Genomic DNA, 20527 nt, shown 5'->3' with positions numbered 1-20527 from the left:
CTTAAAACCACCGTTGTACCTTTGAGGGAACATTTACATTGTTTGTAGCTTGATGAATGAAAAATGTGCCTGCACAGAACCTTTTTACTAACAGTGTATCCATTTGTAACAAGAAGATGTTTGAATGGAATAACAGACTGACGTATAACAATACGTCAATATAATTTAATGACGTTAAATAATTTTAATATAGCATTGATGTTTCTGGTATGTGTAAAGTGCACTCAGAACAACATACATCATGACAAATAAGAACATTTATGAAAGAGGTGTTTGATGTGTCTTAGAACCAAATCATCTAAATAAAGAAGGTAGGTAGATTTCAAATATGTTACACTATATAATATTACTAAAAAAACATTAATTTCTTAAGTTATAGTATAAAATATATTTGATCTCTCGCTGGGTGAGGAAGTGGGGTTACCTTTTTTGCAGGGCAAATCAGACGGCCTCATTGGTCAACTTGGGCATGTGGGGCACAGTTTGGGCAGCTGAATCTAGAGTCTGATATCAAGACTGTACCAAGGATTTAGGAATCACCAATCACTGAGGGCTAGCTCAGAGACCCTCTGTGCTCTCACAAATGTCACAGTAAGTAAGGGAAGTGACATTAAGGTTAAGGCCCAGTCCCATTTCCTATTTTTCTCCCTACCCCTTCTTTTTGAGTGTCACAGGTAGTGGTTAAAATCTTCCTCTGTGAAATGGGACCCTCAAATAAAAAGAATATCACTTCATTAACAGGCTACTAGTGGTGCTCTGTAGGCGACGCTGCCAGTCTGCAGTGAAAGCAGAGGAGGGTAAAGTTCAGCAACCTCACTGCTGGGCTTTAGTTACATTTAGGGCATCATATGCCTTCAAAGAGGGGGGATGCGATGCTAATTTATTATTGTCCACCCCTAATTCTTTAGTGATGTGAAGCTGAAGTCAGCTATTCGCCAGCTTTTTGTTCAAAATTCTCCCAATTCTCCCTTAAAAGGTGCTGAGGATCTGATGCCTGAGGCGCCAGAATGTAATGGCTGCACCATTTAAAGTGGAACTGGAAATTGAGCTAGCTAGCTACCGAGACATCAGTATACAAACTAGCCATTATTATGCTTGTTATGAAGAAAAGGATCATAATACATTGAAATGACATTAAACTAAGACAATACAATGGTTGTCATAATTGGTTATCGTACTTTCTAACAGTGAAAATACACTTTGGTTGCTCGCGCAGCCATCTTGTCATTTTTCCTTTTTTCCTCAAAACACTCCGTTTGGAGTGAGCCTCTGAAAAACCTCCGTTTAGAGGGCCATGTAGCCCTAACACTTCACCCTACCCCTTTATCTCAACAACATTCAGGACACCCTACCCCTAGACATGAACTCTTAAAACAGAGGGCTAAGGCCAGTGAACTCTGAAGTGCTGAATCACTTTTTTCACTTCTGAATCAGACTGGTTCAAAATTTACTGCACCTGTCAATGAAGCAAAACAAAAACAAACAGAATGTGCTGATCCCCAACAGTATCTCTCATTCCATCAGTGTCATAAACCTGTGAATAAAAAAAGCTTACTCATTGTATTCTTGCACAAAGTTGTGTGTTTTTGTTTACCCAAAAGCGTCTGTTACTGTGTCACATCTAAAAAGAGGAAAGGGTGTGTGAGAAAACAGATGCTCCGAATGCTTTCAAAGAAAGAGATTTCTGGTATAAACAAGCCTTGTCTAGTTTGCCCGTGCTTTCAGGGAAGATTACCTAGGGTTGGCACAGAATTTGGACGCTTGCCAGCGGAATGTGCCAGCCTCGTGACTTATTGTGCTTTGTGCCTTCTTGTAATTCATGATCATGATGGGGCAAATGCTGGTGTGACAGCAGTGTAACACATGCCTGCAATTATTTAAATTGTTCAATAAACATTAAAAAAATGACTTTTTTTTTTTTAAATAAAATCCTGATTGCAAGCTTGAATTAGTGTTAGCTGAAGAAAAATGTCTCATCACTATAGAACTTGCTACAGGAGTAGCCTAGGAGTTTGCCTATGGTAAAAATGGCCAGTAGCTGCCAATGGGTTCAGACTTCCATTCCTCACTTCTATAACTTAATAGAGTTAAACTATAAAAGAAGAATATAAGAGAATCAGCCAGTTTATATTGTTTTAGTGTAACTGCTTAGGTCCCAGGTATTAATAGGTTTTAATAGCTTATTAAAGGTGGACGATATGTCAAAATGTAATATCACGATACTTTGAGAAGTTTTTATGATCTATGATATGTCACAATATTTTTCTGACATTTGTTAAGTTAGAACAGGAAAAGAAGTCGACATTTTAAAAATACTATCAAAAACTATAAATCTGATTTCTTGAATTCAACATTTCACACACTGTGCTGCACTAAAATCCAGTTAATCAGAACAAATGCTACTCTCTTTTTAATCAAACTTGTAGTTGGGATGTGGTTTGTAAGTACTGATGATACCCACGGTATGCTCAGAAAAGCATGTTGTGGCATATTGTGATGTAATTTATCACAGTAACGATAAATACTGTCATATTGCTCAGCTCAGTCTTTAGCACTATTTAGACTGGGTTAGGTTTACATGAGCAGGTGGGGTAGTGTAATTTTTACTGTGATTTTTGTCACATCTGAATGCGCCATGTCAGTCATTTTTAGGGAATTCCAGCACTTTTCACCTCCTACAAATCTAGCCATAGGAATAACCTCAGATAATGTTATCCTGTGCAATTCGACATGTTGGTAAAACATTGTCATTTTCTGTAAAAAAGGAGTTTCTTAAATATGGAGGAACTCAAAGAAGTGCTTACTGTGGCAAAAATCAAGCCAATATGTTCTGTCCTACTTTACATGTACAATGAAGAACATTTAAACATAATTTTACATAATTAAAGAAAATATCTGATATTATTTGGTTATTAGAAATCTCAGCATAAATGGCAGAGATTGGAGTGGCTACTCTATTTATGTGCTGTCTTTGCACCAGAAAAGACTAGAAAACATCTCAAAGCATGTAACTGAGCCATTCTTTTTACCTTAACCATCTATCCTGCTGTCTTAAGTGAATGCACATTATTAGCATTGTCATTAGTTTGGGAATTCCCAGCCAACAGTCACTGTCACTGCATAAAATCAAATACTTTTTCTATAATTTTTACATTCTAATATTCTGCTCTGTATAGTTGAGGTAGGAGAGTACATATCAGCTGTTTTTAGCCACAGAGAACACAAGTACACACTTTCTGAAGTGCCTGCGTACTTACCAATCTCTGTTTCCAAAGGATATGATAGCATTTTACATGTTGATGTGCACAGGATTAATATATGTCAAGTCCAAATTTATATGAATAGTACTTTATTTTATAACAGTTGCTTTCACAAAGCAGCTTTACAGGAAATACAGGTCCAGACCCCAGTAAGCAAGCCAAGGGCAACAGTGGCAAGGAAAAACTCCATAAGAGCAAGAGGAAGAACCCTTTAGAGGAACTAAGACTTAAAGGGGGATCACATTGTTTGTGGTTGACACTGGATAGCAAAACAGTGGTCAAGTCAAGTCAGGCATTATTGTTGTTTCAGCTGCATACGAGTACACAGTGAAACGAAACAACATTCCTCCAGGACCAACAAAGGAACACAAGTGTGTGACAATACAGTACAATAAATAATACAAAAGACTTACAATAGATACAAAATAGGACACAGGCAGTACATGGTACTAAGAGTATGTGGAGTGTGCAAAGGAGGATGTAACATACTATGACATGTTAGCAGCTTAGCAGATAGCCTTGCATATATGAGCATAGCAACCAAAGCAGCAATATACATTATGCACTATTTGGTTGATATAGTAATTCTACCAGCTAACATTGTTAAAGTGAAGTATAAAATGGGCAAAAATGCGAAGACAGATATTGTTGTGGAAACAAAATGTGCAAAAATGCAAGTATTCAGATTTGTAGTCATGTCAAATGAAGTGTTTCAGTGAAATGCAGTAATTATATTTTTACAGTATTCCATAATTTGGAACCGCAAGAAGTGAGGAGTGAGTTAGTCCCATATTGTTGTGTATATGTGTGTGTGGGACCGTGTGGTTGTTATGCATGTGTGTGTGTGGGTCCGTGGGAGTTGAGGAATCTGATGGCTTGTGGAAAGAATCTGTTGCACATTCTGGCTGTGAGGGCCTGAATGCTGCTAAACATTCCTCCAGATGGTAGAAGAGAGAACACTTTGTGTGAGGGGAGGGGTGTGTGGGGTCAGTCACAATGCTAGTGGCTTTTCGGATGCAGTGTGTGGTGTAAATGTCCGTGATGGAGGGCAAAGAGGCCCCGATGATCTTTTCAGCTGTCCTCACTATTTACTGGGGTCTTGCGGTCGGAGGCGGTGCAATTCCAAACGAGGCAGTAATGTAGCTGCTCAGGATGCTCTCTATAGTGCCTCTGTAGAGGGTGGCAAGGATGGTGGGTGGGAGATGAGCTTCCTCAGGAAATAGAGACACTGCTGGGTTTTTTTGGTTACGAAGCTGCTCTTCAGGGTCCAGCTGGGGTTCTCCACTAGGTGAGCAAGGAACTTGGTGCTCGCAACAGGGGATTTGTTGATGGTGAGCAGAGAGTGGTCACTCTGTACTCTCCTGAAGTCAACAACCATCTCCTTTGTTTTGTCCACATTCAGATGTAGGTTGCTGACTTTACACCAGTCTGTCAGTCGCCGCACTTCCTCTTTGGTATGCTAACTTATTGTTCTTGCTGAGGAGACCAACTGCAGTAGTGTCCTCAGCAAACCTTATGATGTGGTTGGAACTGTGAGCTGCTGCACAGTCATGAGTCAGCAAATAACACAGCAAAAGCAATAAAAATAGAGGATATTACATTTAATATACAATATTTAATATAGATTAAACAGAGACATCTAGATTAACGAATGATAATCGATGACTACTGTTAGAGGCTTCTCAGAGTAACAGTGAGAAATAGAGCTATGAAAAACAGTCATTGTTACCAGTGAAAACCAGTGACTGCTGACCTGGGAGTATTTCTCCACTGCATTTTATTGAAAGTAAAAGGCTCTGAAATCTGATTCAGTCCATGAATACAACTGATATGGCGCAGTGGAACTAAATTCACTGAGAGACAGGGGTTAAAATTACATTACCTCAGCTCCATCCGAGTAGTACTTCAGGACGCAGTAAGCCTGAGGGCAGGGCTTAACCAGCAATAGTTTAATATTACCAAATGGATGACGTGGGAAATAAAATATATGCTCTCTCTTTTGTCAGATATGCCGGCGACTGAATGGCATTCGTTTCACCAGCTGTAAAAGTGCCAAAGACAGGACGTCCATGTCAGTGACACTTGAGCAGTGTGCTCTGCTGAGGGATGAGCACCAGCTCCACAAGGACTACTTCGTCCGGGCCCTGGACTGCATGCGGAGGTACGAACTTCAAAAAAATCCCTTCCACACATTTCTCCGTCATCAAAATCCTACACTTTCACACGGTATTTACTCTAAATCTAGCCTGTTGTTGTAGGAAAGTTAATGTATGATGAACTGTCATCCTTCTTGAGGGGTATTTTAACCCTTAAAAGTGTAGAGTTATTCCTGTCTTTTTGCAATACTGTTTAAATGTAATTGCATCATTTGTGCAATTTTATATTCGCATTTAGTTTACATTCTCTAACAACCTTTTTTCTTTTGTTTTGATGCTTTGAAATGACAAATCATAGCACAAAGATGTCTTTCCTTTCCACAAAAGGAATTTGAGTCTTGATAAAACATTTCTGGTTGACTCGTGATTTTTTGAGGTGTTCCTTAGAAGATTTTTATGAGTAGTTTGGAATTAAAGGGGAATTGCGCAGTTGTTATCTGCATATTTTAATCGTTAAGGTGTGATTAAAGTCATTCAGAGCATTTTGATGAACTTTTGATGAACATTTGTGAAGTGTGCTTTTGTAGAGAAATTTAGGATTATTCGCAGTGGCCTAGATGTCCAGAGCATTTAGTGCCTTTAAAAGCTCCTTTACAGAAGGATATTATGAAGGTGAAGGGTAAAAGTATTGCTGCCTGATGTCTCAGACATTTTTTTACAGTAGTCTTGAGGAAAGATTTTATTCAAAAACATATTTAGTACATTCGTGGCAGAGAGGTACATGCAGGGCAAAATAGTACCCAAAGCAGGGTTTGGCAACCCCAATGTTAAGAAGAGCCATTTTATCCTTTCAGCAAAAACCAAACCACTTTGGGAGCCTCAAAATTTTCTGTCCATTTTACCATTTTGGCTGTAAATATGTCTCAGTATGTGCTAATGTGCTAGTATAGGCTAACAAATTTAATCTAAGCGAAAATGCAGACTTACTATGCTCTGCTTCAGCCGCTTTTCTCGCATCTCCAGCAGGAAACCTTTCCAAAAGTAGAATAGTTTTTGTAAAATGTCTCTGAATGTTTGATTTTTTACAAGGCGGAAGTCAGCTTCTTCTGCGGTTGCATAAGGTGTAACAGGAAAATTCGAACAAGTGTTTGACAGTTTCTCGTTGCAGATTAAACATATCAGGAAACCAGTTGGATTGATTATAAATCGTCCAATCGTCTCCAAATTATCAATGTTCTTCTCGCTAGGCAAGATTGTTATCTGTGTTGCTATGGTGACCAGCAGTCTGTGCGCCAGTCTTTCAAGGTCATCAAGGTTAAAGGTTGAATTAGCGGTTATACATTAACACCATCTTTTAGGACCAATTAGTGTTAAAACTGTTAGAACGATCAGCAGAGCTTTATTTTACTGCAAAAGAAGGATTATTTTATTTTTACCTAAAAATCTAATTTTGTGTTGATCTGCAACAGGACAGTAAAAGCACCACCGAACCCTGACCCAAAAAAAGTCTTTTTTTTATTTTGCACTGTTATCAGTTATCATTACAGGATCATTACAGGAAAACTTAGAAGACTTGTTGTTAACTGGTTGTTTTGGATAGTAAATAAAATGACTATATTTAAGTTCTGACCTCTGATTCTTATCATATGTTTCTCTACGGTGCACCATTTCTCATCAAATGACCCTGAATGACTTTGGTTATATCCCAGCGATCATGAATCAACCATTTTGAAATATCATTGGATTCCCCTTTAACACTAAGCGTCCGGCTTGTTGGAACAGTTGGACTTCTCTGCATTATTATTGCTGAATGGAATGAAAGCATGAGAATATGCCCAGAAAGACAGGAAGCAAGTTACACAATATCAAACGGTCATTAAAACCACAAAACACTACCCTGCAACTATTTATACCAGCATATCTGCTGCTCTTATATTCGCCATTGTCCAAATCAGCTCAAGACTGATAGCTTTGTAGTGATTCATTGAATGTTAGAGTGTGAAAAGTGATGCTTGCTCTAGCATCTAACCTTAATGACCTTTGGTAAGTCACGTTCTTCTTCACTGTGATTTATTCATAGTGCTTTGTGTGATCTGGCACACTTGTTAATTATTAAGCCTTTCATGAAGCATGTGTCACTGTGAGGAGTAACATAAAACTGGGTGGTGCTGTACATAGTTTAGACAAGGTAACACTGCAGCTGCAGAGCAACAGTGGCTGTGAATACCTTGAACACTGCAGGACAAAAGTCAGGGTCATCTCTGTCATTTCTTCTCATCACAGATGCGTTGAGGGAGGAACAAAATGTAGTTTCTCCAGGACAGAGTGCCACATTTAAAGGGAAAACCTGATATAAAGACTTGTATGTCTTGAAATAATCTACATGTCTGATACTATTAAAATATGATGTATAAATCAAATTGAAAACTTGTGTTTACAACACTGTCTCCAAAAAAATTGGGACGCTGTGCAAAACGTAAATAAAAACAGAATGCAATGATATGTAAATCATGTAAACCCTATATGTAATTGAAAATACTACAAAGATGCAAACATATCAAGTGTTGAAGCTGAGAATTTTTTGTGTTTTTTGAAAAATATATGCCCATTTTAAATTTGATGCCAGCAACACATTTCAAAAAAGTTTTGACGGGGGCATGTTTACCACTGTGTTTCATCACTTCATCACATCTTCTTTTAACAACACTGTAAGCGTTTGGGAACTGAGGAGACCAATTGCTGTAGTTTTGAAAGTGAAATGTTTTTCATTCTTCCTTGAAATAGGACCTCAGCTGCTCAACTGTTCGGGGTCTCCCTTGTCATATTTTTCGTTTAATAATGTGTTTCAAAATGTTTTCAGTGGGTGACAGGTCTGGACAGCAGGCAGGCCAGTTTAGCATGCAGACTCTTTTACTGCTGAATGTGCAGAATGTGGTTTGGCATTGTCTTGCTGAGATAAACAAGCCCCTCCCTGAAAAAGACGTCATCTGGATGGCAGCATATGTTGCCAAAACCTGTATATATCACTCAGCATTAATGGTGCAAGTCACTAATGCCATGTGCACTATTGCACCCCATACCATCATGGATGCTGGCTTTTGAATTGTGCACTGATAACAAGTCAGGTGCTCTTTAGGACACAGTGTCCATGATTTCCAAAAAGAATTTCAAATTTTGATTCGTCAGACCACAGGACACTTTTCCACTTTCCCTCAGTCCATTTTAAATGAGCTCAGACCCAGAGAAAGCAGTGGTGTTTCTGGATCCTGTTTATATTTGCTTTCTTCTTTGCATGGTGGAGTTTTAACTTCCATCTGTGGATGCAGCGACAAACTGTGTTCACAGACAGTTCTTTTCAGAAGTGTTTCTGAACCCAAGCAAGGGATCCCTTGCATACAGAGATTTCTCCGGATTCTCAGAATCTTTTAATGATATTGTGTACCATAGATGGTGAAATCCTTAAGGTTTTTGCTATTTTAAGTTGAGAAACGTTATTCTTGAATTGTTGCACTATTTGATTGAGCAGTCTTTCACAGTGAACCCCTCCTCATCTTTGCTTCTGAAAGACTCAGCCTCACTGGGATGCTTTTTTATACCCAGTCATGTTACTGACCTGTTGCCAATTAACCACCTGGTGTTTTTTTACACAACTTTACCAGCCTTTTGTCATTCTTGTCCCAATTTTTTGAAATGTGTTGCTGCTATCAAATTCAAAATTATATATATATTTTTTTTTTTCTAAAAAACAATAAGATTTTTCAGTTCTAACATTTGATATGTTGTCTTTGTACTATTTTCAATTAAATGTAGGGTTTAAATGATTTGCTCATCATTGCATTCTGTTTTTATGTACATTTTGCACAGCGTCCCAACTTTTTCGGAAATAGGATCGTATTATAAAAGCATGACAAACAGACAAAAGCCCTCTACTAGTAGGTCACCATTGTTGCTCTGTGATGTCAAATAGTTGCACTGAATTCAGTCCTGTTGAAAGTAAGACAATCAAAAAAGTGCAACGCAAAGTACGTAAGTATGTAAAGCAAAAAAAAATGTAATGCTCTAGCTAAAGTTGTAAAGGCTGAATGATATATTTGAGTTAAATCAGATATTTAGTTCATTTATCAATCTTTGGGCAAGAGGAAGAGCTTCAATTTTATGTAAAAAAAAATGGCAGCCTACTAGCATAGAGGAATTTTGTCTATTTTTACAAACGTAAAAGATTTAGCTTGGTTTATACATCATATTTGAAAAGCATTGGACATGTACACTACATTTAAGCTTACATGTCTCAATAGTCAGGGTTCCATTAACCACAGCAGACAATGGAACAGAAATAAATAGAAATCTGGACAAACTATACAAACACTTACAATAAATTCTTCTCTACAATAAACTATAACTTCAACTATACAACCTTCGATCAGTGGACAATACAGAAAATAGACTGGCTGTTGGTCCACAGCAGAAATAATCCTTATGTGTGTATTTTTATCAGTGCATTGATAATTTACAATGGTATTTTAGTAACACAGCCACAAAGACAATATACAGATTAAAGTGACTATGCACATAAAGTGAGTGAGGCTCATGTTTCATTGTAACGTGGCTGAGTGCACCAGAGAAAAGGCTGTGGTTGCAGTTCAGTGAGAATGTTTCAAGGACCGTCAGGCTTATCTGTCCAACAATCTGACTGCCTGCATGAACAAAGTGAGTCTGGATGATTTGGCCCAGGTGCTCCATTCATTGCCTTTATCCAGGTGTAATACATGTAAATAGCCTGTATGATGGTTAAGAGGCATAATTTCTTGAATCGCAAATGAAACAGTTGTATTTGCAAAGACATCGCGACCCCTGATTCTTGTGTTTCTTATCTTGTGAAACCATTTTACAGCAAACCACTCAGAAAGACATTGCTGTTCAGAAGGAGTGCCTTTAGTCATCTGTCTGACAGAACAGAACAACGCTTCTGTTTTCAATCAGTGTTTCAGTGCAAACCAGCTGCACCAGATGCGTAGGCAAGTAGAGGAAGACCGATATTAATAATGTTGGGCCATATTGACAAGCTGTTTTATCGCCACAGTGAAAATATTGTCAATAATTAGCCAAGATTTCAACTGGCAATTTCTTGACAACAGAGTGTGTTGACATGCACTTAATAATCTGATAACTGCAGAACTCCAGAAACTCCAGTTCTACATGAGTCAGGCAGTAATCAGATTTCTTCTTTGCAGTCAGCCAATAAACTCATGGAAGAAGTGAGTTTATTTTACACAACGTAAAACTCAAACTTCTTGCTGCGTTTTTTTTTTAACATTGTGCCACTTTGCCTGAAAATATGAACATACATCATTTAGAAAATGAAGAATATTTCAAACCTTATTTATATTATAGTCAAGCATGTTGTTGCTTTTAGCATCGCTCCAAAATTGTTGTGCTGCCATCTTGTGGCAACGCTGCTTGCTTATTTCCGGTACCGTGGTCTGTTTTTGCGCATGCGCAGACTGAGAAATCGAAAAGAAATCAGAGTAAGAGTATACATGCACTGAGAAATCTGGATACTGAGCTAAAATCCAGCTTTATTTATCAGATTTCTTAATCAGACTAGACCTTGCTCTGATCTAAGAAATCAGAGTATGCTGTTTACCTGATTTTAATAATGAGAGAACTGCAAAAATCCATTTATGATCGGATTATTGAGTGCATATAAATGCACTCAGTGTGGGTTGGATGCACAGTCACTTCCCTTGTGCTATGTTGATGTCAGTGGTGTCCAAACTCATCCCCAAAGTACCAGTGTGGATTTTTTTATTCCAACAAAGCACATGTGTGGACAACTCCCCCCAGTTTGGTCATTGTGAGTTCCTCCTCCTTAGCTAGATCTCCCTCTAATGCATGATGCTACCAAACTGGAGGGGTGAAGGCCAGCTTGTGCTTCCTTTGAGAAACTGCAGCTAATGTGACATTACTGGACAGCTCAACTTGAAACACTAACTTCCAGTTCTGTTATGTCTGTTAACAAACACAGCTAGCATCACACTAAAGATAGGGGAAGATGTGGGACCATCCTACACACCCAGCCCGAAACCTGGACTGCTGACCACAGATGGTTTTGGAATTGCTGGGGGATCAACCCGGACAATAGTGCGAGTGCTTGGCAGCCGCACAGCGTATCATTTGAACTTGTTTTCATGCAGGCACAGCTGCTTAGAAAGAATGGTTTAGTTTTAAGTATTTATCCAAACCAGATGGAACCCTGCAAATCTGAAAATGCTGTGGTCAGTGCACAAATCAATAAATCACCCATTAAGAAGTGAGTAGTCTGTGCCTCCTACACAACATTAAATCTGTCAAATGGGTATCCAAGAAGACCAGAGTTCAGCATATTTAAATTTTTTTGTTGTTGTTTTTCCTCTCCTAAGATGGTTTGTAAAGATGACAGAGGACTTGATAATGGACTCCAACCAACCTAGTCTGAAAATGTGCAGCCCTGCGCTCTCTGAATGGTGTCTGGAACACAGCTGTACTGAAAACAAACCAGGCTCCAAACCAAACTACAGCATATTGTTACCAACAACATGAAAAATTTTCCAGTATTTTAAAAAAAAGCTGCAAGAAAAATGTCAGGGGTTTTTTTGTAGCTCAAAGCTTTTATGGAGTTTTGTTTTCACTCTGAAGATGTTTTTAGAGAGGGGTTTTTTTTTGCATTCTTGGTCTGTCGCTGTTCAAAGATTGATTTACCCAAATGGCACCACTTAATTTAAAGAGCAAAGATGCTATAAAAATAATAATTACAATGGACATGGATATTTGGATATGAGTGTATATGCAGGGTGATTCAAAAAGATTTATCTGATTTCAAAGCGCCATATTTTTACAACCGTGAGGCGCCTAGGAACCAATCACAAACTAATTGAAAGAACACAACACTAGATGATGTCCAAAATCGCACTGAAAGAGCCGTGAGTACAGTGACACCCGACATGCTCAATCGAGTATGGGACGGATCTGACTATGCCGTTGATGTTGTCCGTACAGCTGGAGGAGGTTCATATTGAGCACTTGTAAAATTACATAATGAACTTTATGCTCACTTAAACCATTTACAATTTACTGCACTGTTCTGTAATGATGTACAAGTGAAATAAATCATTTTGAAATCGGATGAATCTTTTTGAATCACTCTGTATATACCTGTACATTTTTACAGGCTTTTGAAGACATTACGGTACATCAGGTGCAACAGAGCATAATTATTATGCCACATAAATGATCAGAGACACCATTGAGATTTTCTCCTGTGTGTTCCAAGAGACACTGTGCTGTGTTGGTTATCAGATCACTTGCTATGCTGCTATGCTGCTCACAGAGGGAACTGATTTGTTGTTGTTGTGGCCGCAGGGCAGAGATAAAGTGTTACTGTTTGTTTTGGAGATGAAAGGAGAGCAGGCAGGATGAACCTGTTTAAGCTTACAGCTAATGCACTGTACGTGTCCTTGAAAGCCCATTTTATGGTCTCTCTTCCCTATTTAAGAACAGGACCAGACAGCAGATTAGGGCTGGGAAAGAACAGTGACCACTCTGATTAAGGGCGAGATCATTCTGGGGTTTTCCAATCATTCTCGCTTAGCTGGGTTACTTTCACTCACACTTTGTGTGTTTGTCTCTGGTGTATTTAGTCTAACATGTTCTGAATTGTTGTCAAAGTGCCAAATATGCGCAGAGTGACACTTGTGCACAAACAGAAAAGACATTTGGCACTTTTCCTTTTGATGAATCAAAGTCATCTTTTTTTCTTGTTGCGAATGTGAAATCGAAATAAAGAAATCACCTGCATCACGTGATTTAGAGGAAAACGAAACTCTTTGCTGGACAGAGTGAGCGCAGTGGTTTTAGAAAACATCTCTTCCTTGTTCTTAGGGTTAGACAACATGATTGAAGGACTTTGTCAAAATAGACAAACAGGGCTGTTGGAGAAGTTTTTATTACATCTCATTAGCGATTCCTATGAGAATACTGTTTATGGACTTTGGCACGGTCAGGTTATGTGCAGAGACAGAGATGGATACCCAAAGATAGAGGAGAAAGCTGAGAGCAAGGGAGGAGGAAGAGGTCGGGGGTGATAATCTGTACAACAATTTTCATAGAATTTCTGTAGCTTGATTTCTAGTGGCCTTTAAATTCTGATTGCCTTTAAATCTTTAAATATTTTGGAAAATGAATTCCCATGTAGTGGATCAGCTATGACAAGTTTGACGTCTGAAGTTGGCTTCTTTAGTTTAGTACTGGTGCTAATTTAGCTAACAGGTAATTGAAGCTTACAGATCATCAGGTAGCACTGTGTAAACGGCATGAAAAAATTATCAGACCCTCACATCAAACAGCGTCGAGTCAAGTAATCTCTAATAGACTTGCTTATATGATCTCTGACGCTGGATGGCATACTGCTGTGTATAAATATAGAATGGAATGGAAAAAACTCAAGCTTCATGAGGGCTGCTAATACTATATATAGCCTTGACTTTGACATTGGAAAAGTACTTTTTGTCCTTGTCTTACTGTTTTCCAGTTAGAGTGGAAAGAGTGAGTTATGTGTGTTTCCTCTATGGAAACTGATTCAGATTACAGGTATCAGATGCCAGAGAAGACCAAATAACCACAAGAAACAAATAAGCAAATCTAATGAAGCAGTAAATCACAAGAGGACAAGTGTTCTACATGAATACAGTATCCCTGGGGATATTCACAGTACATAGTCAGAATACAGAAACTGTCTGTATTCAGTTCAAGTTACATTTTGTAACTTTAAAAGAAACACCATTAGTGCTTGTTTATTAACTATTTTAAAATCAGCACACAGCATGTAAAGACTTTAATCTCTAAAGAAGAACTTCACAGCGGCTTCTGTACAAACACTAAAGCCTGAGTAGACTGATAAATCAGTGTGATGAGCCAGTTAGCAATCTCAGCATCGCTAAACTGTCTTGAGGGATGACCAGACTGAACAGTTTCCTCAGTAGTGGACAAGTAGTAAGCTTAGCATTGGTGTTGTACTGGATGCATGCCTGCATACATGTAATTAACTTAAAATCACGTAGCTGCCCACTTTATAGTCCAATTAGCATGATTCTGTTATTGGAATATGGTGAATTGTTCTTGACAATGAGAGCCAAAATAATGTTGAACGAAAGAATTTTGTAACAGTAAAATTACATGAATAAAACATTGAGGAACAGTGTGAATTAAATACAAAATACTAAAAATATATTCTGAATGTGTTCTTAATACTTGTTTATGCATTATAATGCAATAAGTTACTGAATACATTAATCAAATAACATCATGGCTATGATTTGCCACAGGTCAGTGTTCTTCACTTCGTCCTGGAGGGCCAGTGTCTGGCTTAGTTTAGTGATTTACCTGCTCAAACATCCATACTTCAGCATAAGAATTGATTAGTGGATTTAGTTGTTGTTGTAAAAGCAGAGAAACCAAAACTACACTGGGCACAACCCTCCAGGACTGGAATTCAAGAACCCTGCAAAAGGTCATCACAGGTGTTAGGCTACGTGTAGTCTCAGTCTCAGACACTCTGCCCACATGTAAATAGAGTATCTGATAGTACTGAATGCAAAGCTGTGCACAGCTATCAGTTGCATTCTGACTGGCTAGAATACCTTAGCCAATTTGTATTAAAGTCCCGGTACAATAGTTCAGCCAGTTTGCATTAAAGTCTTGGTAGTTACTGAATAATAAGTCTTAGTATGTAATAAGCCTGGGATTTTAAGAGCTTAAGGAGCAAAGTTATCCAGCATACAAATCACCTCTATGAAAACATAATTGCTCCCCTTCAGTTTCACAAACAACAAGTTATATACATTTAATAGATACTAAGATTCAGCTGATTGAACACAGTCAGGCTTGAATGCAGCCTCACTCATTTTGAAGTTTAGTGATACAGCCTGTACCTAGTTTTTACAAGGACATTACATCATGATCAAGAGAAAATCCCAAAGAGATAAGGAAAAAGGCTGTTGTAATCTCTCCGTCTGCAAATGGTACAAAACCACCACTAATTTTGTGTCTACAAAAATAAAAACTGTTATCTACAAAGCCTAGGAACCCTAGGCCGGCCTGCCAATACTTCCATAGAGGGCACAGAGCCACATCCACCGTAAAGTCTCCAACGTTTCCAGGAAGACATCTCTCTAGCCTTAAGCAGGAAACAGTGTTAACCAAAATAAACATTAATACTAATCTCACTTTTGCAAAACAGCTCCTGGACAACCCCTAAGCTTTTTGGGAAAGTGTTCTATGAACAGACCAGTCCAAAACCTAACATTCTGGACAGCACAGGCCCCTTTGCTTTAAAAGTCTCAACTTAATAGTGTATCTGCTGTAAAGCAACTTCTGCACTTCACAATAGGGACATCGTAACATCATTCAAACATGGGGGTAGAGGGAAAATGTGGAGATGTGTTGCTGCCTCAGAGCCTAACAATGTGGTAGTATTGAAGGAACTATGAATTCTGTTGAGTATCAGAGAATTCTTAGGGAGAGTGTCTGTTTACCTGTCTTTGAACTAAAGCTGAAGCATAATCGAGCTACGTGGCAAGACAATGATCCTAAACAGATAAGAAAAGTCCTCATCTTAATGGCTGAAAAGAAACAAAATTTTATAGTTGTCCTGTCAAAGTCTTGGCTTGAACCCAAAGGAGTTGTTGTGGGCCTCAAATGATGCTCAAAGGTAGCTCAAATAAGGTTATGTTCACACAGCAGGTAAAAGTGGGCCAAATACGATCTGTTTCTTCATGTGTGACACAGATATGTTATCTGTGAGTCAGTGTGAACAGCAAAAAATGCAATGAATCTGACATTTTCAATTCCAATTTGAGACATTTTCATATGTGGCACTGATACATATCTGATATGCAGCAATGCGACTCTGAACAGCCAGATCGGAATTCATGCAACTTTTATGTCATTCCAACTCAGCATTCGTCATAATTTTGCACTGCTGAGACCTCATAAACATTTAGGCTGATGTTTCTGTAGAGAAAAATTAGAAGGCACTTATCACAGCCGCCCACTGTTCGAAGAGCATGAAGCAACATGAAGCATTCTTTTGCACATGCGGGTCAGTTCAGGAGTGTGATCTGTTTAGACTATTGTCGCATAAAAGTCACATTTAAAAGTGAACAGCCAAACAAAAAAAATCAGATTTGGTGATAAAATCAGATTTGGGCCACTTCTACCTGCTGTGTGAACGTAGCCTAGAGGTTCAAGTTCTTCCACTTTAATAAAGCTGATATAATGGGAAATGCTGGTTGCAGTTTTTGCCTAAAGGGGGCAATTACTGTTTCTACTTTAGTAAAGCACGTTTTGGACACCAAGTGTTGTCAGTAACACCTGAAGAGTTTATTTGCAAAAAATAATAAGAGCCGAGCCATCCTTTAAAAAAACGAGCTGTCGTGAGTTATTCTTAACACACAGCACATTCTGAACCCTAAATATGTTTTGTCACGAAAACCATAATTGTCCATTGTCAAGGCGTTGCAAGGTCATGTTTTACAGCAGAAACAGTCAAGCGCCAGTGCTGTTCTTGAGCAGAATCTGTTAAATCAGTTCAGCGAATCAGTGCGCTGTATTCGGGTCAGGTGACACAGCACTGCCGTGAACTGTTTTAGGCATTCTCAAATGTCTCCCTCTCCCTGCAAAGTGCAGCATGTAGGTCTTAAAATAACAGCTACTGAATCTAAACAGAGCACAGTGCATCTAACAAAGGACCACTTTGGGTTCAGTCATGTGTGCACAATTCATACTGGACATAAAGTGCAATATTTGGGTGTAAAAGCCAAGATTTCTGGACTCACATAGTGCACTATATAGGGAGCAGTGAGCCATTTGAGATTCAGCCTTAGGATTTACTGAGGTATAATCTTATCGATGTTTAATATTTCCCATTAATGGGCTGTTCTTGTTGCAATTTTCAGCACTTTACCTACTTGTTTTATGTTAAAAGATGTTAAATATTGCATTTAAAAGAAGCTTGTATCCATTATCCATTTGTGTCCCGTTGTTTAACTCTAAAACATAAAATGACCATTGGAGTGATCTGCTTTTGCCAACAAACTAAATTGAAATTAATAAATTCAATAAAGTTTCATTTTGTAAGTTACCTGAATTTTGTTACTTTTACTTCATCAAAACAACCCAACTACAGTTTAATCAATATTATCTGGAATGCGCAATAAAAACTATTTAATAAAACATTAAAATAGAGATACCTGTTTTTGCAAATGAACTCTTCCCTTTCTTTTAACAGTCCCTTAAGTTCTAGGTATTAACTAGATACATGTAAGATGCAAACTCCACAGTACTGTGCAGGTATTGTGGGTAAAAAGTATTGGATCATTATATGCCATAAGAGATTGTACACTAATAATGCCCAAATAGTCTTACATACAATGTTCCTGTTTATGAGCTATAAATGAAACTGAATCTGGGCTGTGGAAGACAGCAGTGATTCTTACTACAGTCTAACTGTTTCTGATTTACTTTCCTACTTAAATATGTGACAGTGACATTAAATGTTTGACAACCATACAGCTTCAAATTATTATTAGATATTTTACTATGGACATATGTGCTTAATAGCTAGAACCTGTTGACCATTCCAGTGTAATTTAGTTTTACTGTCTTTGTACGTACTACCATTTATCCAGAACGATTACATAGCACACTGAAATCGTACCACACACTTACTCAGGTAATATCTAGAACCTGTTTGGTATTATAGTGTAAGTTAGTCAGACTGTCTTGGAATTTTACCATCACTTTACCTCATACTTATCTGATTAATACTTAAGTGACTGTAAAGGAAAGCAGTACCACTTTGAGGGGGAAATTTGCAAAAACTAATGTTCTGATTAAGATAAAGTGCCTGTTGAACTTCTAGTTTCAAAATCAGAACCTCTTATTTTGCCTTGGTGAGTCACACATGTATGATGTGTAACGTACTGAACAGATCAGATAAGCAGACAGACTGTTAACTAGTATTTAGCTAAGAGGAAATTAAAATAAAATAACAATACATAGAATAAAGAGTAATAAATATTATTATGTTAATATTATTTCCTTTGAGGGTTACAGCTTTTTGGTGTTGTGTGAGTGAGTGCACTGTACGAGAGATCCTGCTTGTCACAAAATGTTTCCTCGACCGCACCCACCAAATCCCTAAGACATCGTTCATATGTCTGGGACCCACGTGTGTGTGTGTGTGTGTGTTTGCGTGTGTGTGTGTGGTCAAGGCTGCGTTGGCTTATTTGTACTAACCCTTTGTAACGTGTGTGTTTGTGTGTGTGTGTTTGCCTATGTGTGTGTGTGTGTGTGTGTGTGTTTCTCTCTCTTTCTGTCTGTTTTCGATTTACTCAGCAGTCGGCTGGCCCAGGGAGAAGGTGCCCAATGGGACGACCCTGAGGCCGGCTCAGTAGCCAATCACAAGCCGGCGTCCCGCCACTTCTACCCAATCGCTCTCCTGCTTGTTAGCTCACACCTGCTGGTGGTGTGGCTCATTTTAAGTCTTGTTTTTCTGCTTGCAAAATATCAATAAACCGCTGATTATACCATAACCTTACTTGTGCTGTCTTAACTTTCTTCCTGCGGCTGCTAAAGCTCTAACTGTCTCCTCGCACCACCTCTGGACTAAGCTTACTCACATGTACTTTCTCACTGCAGTAATCCTCTTAACAAATACCCCTCAGGTGCATTTCTTTGTTTCTTTTTCCCCACTTTAATCTGTAGATACAATTGTTGCACATTTGGAAGTGACTCATCATCTCTGGTGTAGAATATGAGGATACAGTAGTAAACCGGTTTAATGGTGCTTTTAGGCGGTCCTCCTAAACTTGTGAACCAAGGAAATTGTACTGGAACTGTTCGCAGAGTCAAAAAAAAAATACCAGTGGGAGACTAGACTGGCATTAGTCAATATTGGTCCTGTGATAAATTTACTAGGTGCCATTGACCACCCTAATGCAAACCGCAAAAACTGGGAGTTAGAATTTAGTTAATTGGCAGTTGTAAGCTGATGGTTTATAAGTTGCACCATTTGTTTCAGCCTCAGAAGCTCTGCTCACAGATGGTACAAAGTCTAACACTGTGCATTGATAAAACCAGAATGCTCCCTCTATAATCAGCCAAGCTGTCTAAACCAGCTGTGAATGTCACACCATTTGTATCTATTTTTCACATTTTGCATCATGCTTATACTTTCAAAACGGAGTACTGGCCAAACATCAGTGAGGAGAAAATAATGAATGAGGTGGAGAACAGAGAGCCATAGGCCCTTCTTCAGATTTTTAGGCTAACGACAAAAATTTGACTGTTTGCAGGGCAATGGTGTGTTTGTAGTGCCTGTGTCTTTTTTTTGTTCGTTTGTTTGTTTTTTTGCCGTCTGCTGTAATCTACTGATATTGCATTTACATATATTACACAAATATAAAATGAGTAGCTACAATTCTTAATTTTAAAAATTCAACAGTTTTAGCTGAAGTCTCAAACTACTAAATGATAGGTCTGTACTTCATTTACATTTTGCTGCGGTTTTTAAAGATTTTTAGATAATTTAGTTGCTGGTCAAAGGGATCCTCACAGTCACACCACCTTGTTTCTCACAGGTCTGTTTTTGCTGTAGCACCATTATGACAGTCTGCCCCTACACGTCACTCAAAAACAGCAGTTTGTGGTTGGTTGCTTACCCTTTCTATCAAAGTAGGGAGGATCTTGGCCACATTGAGCGACGAAACACACCAGACTCATGCTCTTGTTTATTAGTTTGGGAAAATATTAGCTTTGAAGTTACTGGTACAAATATGAATTCGGGACGTGTGCTCTGCAGGACGTGGTTTAAACTCGCGTTTTAATTTTCCTTTGCCTAATTTTATTCTGCTTCTCACAATATGAGCGTTTTATGACACTTTATTTTAAGCACCATTGTCTGCAGGAGGGTGGAGTTAATACTGAACCACATTGCAGTGGCATCTGTTCATGAAATCAAGAGAAGGTTCCAGTTTTCATTCAGCAGTGCTCACTTCTGGACACTTACTGGAAAAAAAGAAACACAACAAATGTGTCTAAAAAAGGGCAAAACATCTTGCAGGGTATTAGATTAAC

General features: G+C 38.4%; 1 protein-coding gene across 1 annotated transcript in view; it reads left to right on the top strand.

The window, feature by feature from the left end:
• The window catches only part of inpp4b (inositol polyphosphate-4-phosphatase type II B), a 413125-nt gene that overhangs the window by 391893 nt on the left and 705 nt on the right, over nucleotides 1-20527 (top strand). Inside the window, exon 22 of the mRNA XM_036575007.1 lies at nucleotides 5267-5421. Within this exon, the coding sequence (XP_036430900.1) occupies nucleotides 5267-5421 (155 nt within the window). The remainder of the gene's footprint in view (nucleotides 1-5266; nucleotides 5422-20527) is intronic.

The sequence above is a fragment of the Colossoma macropomum genome, unplaced genomic scaffold (assembly GCF_904425465.1).
Source record: "Colossoma macropomum unplaced genomic scaffold, Colossoma_macropomum, whole genome shotgun sequence".
Lineage (NCBI taxonomy): Eukaryota > Metazoa > Chordata > Actinopteri > Characiformes > Serrasalmidae > Colossoma > Colossoma macropomum.
The sequence above is the reverse complement of the archived record's forward strand: the minus strand, read 5'-3'. Positions and strand labels throughout refer to the sequence as shown.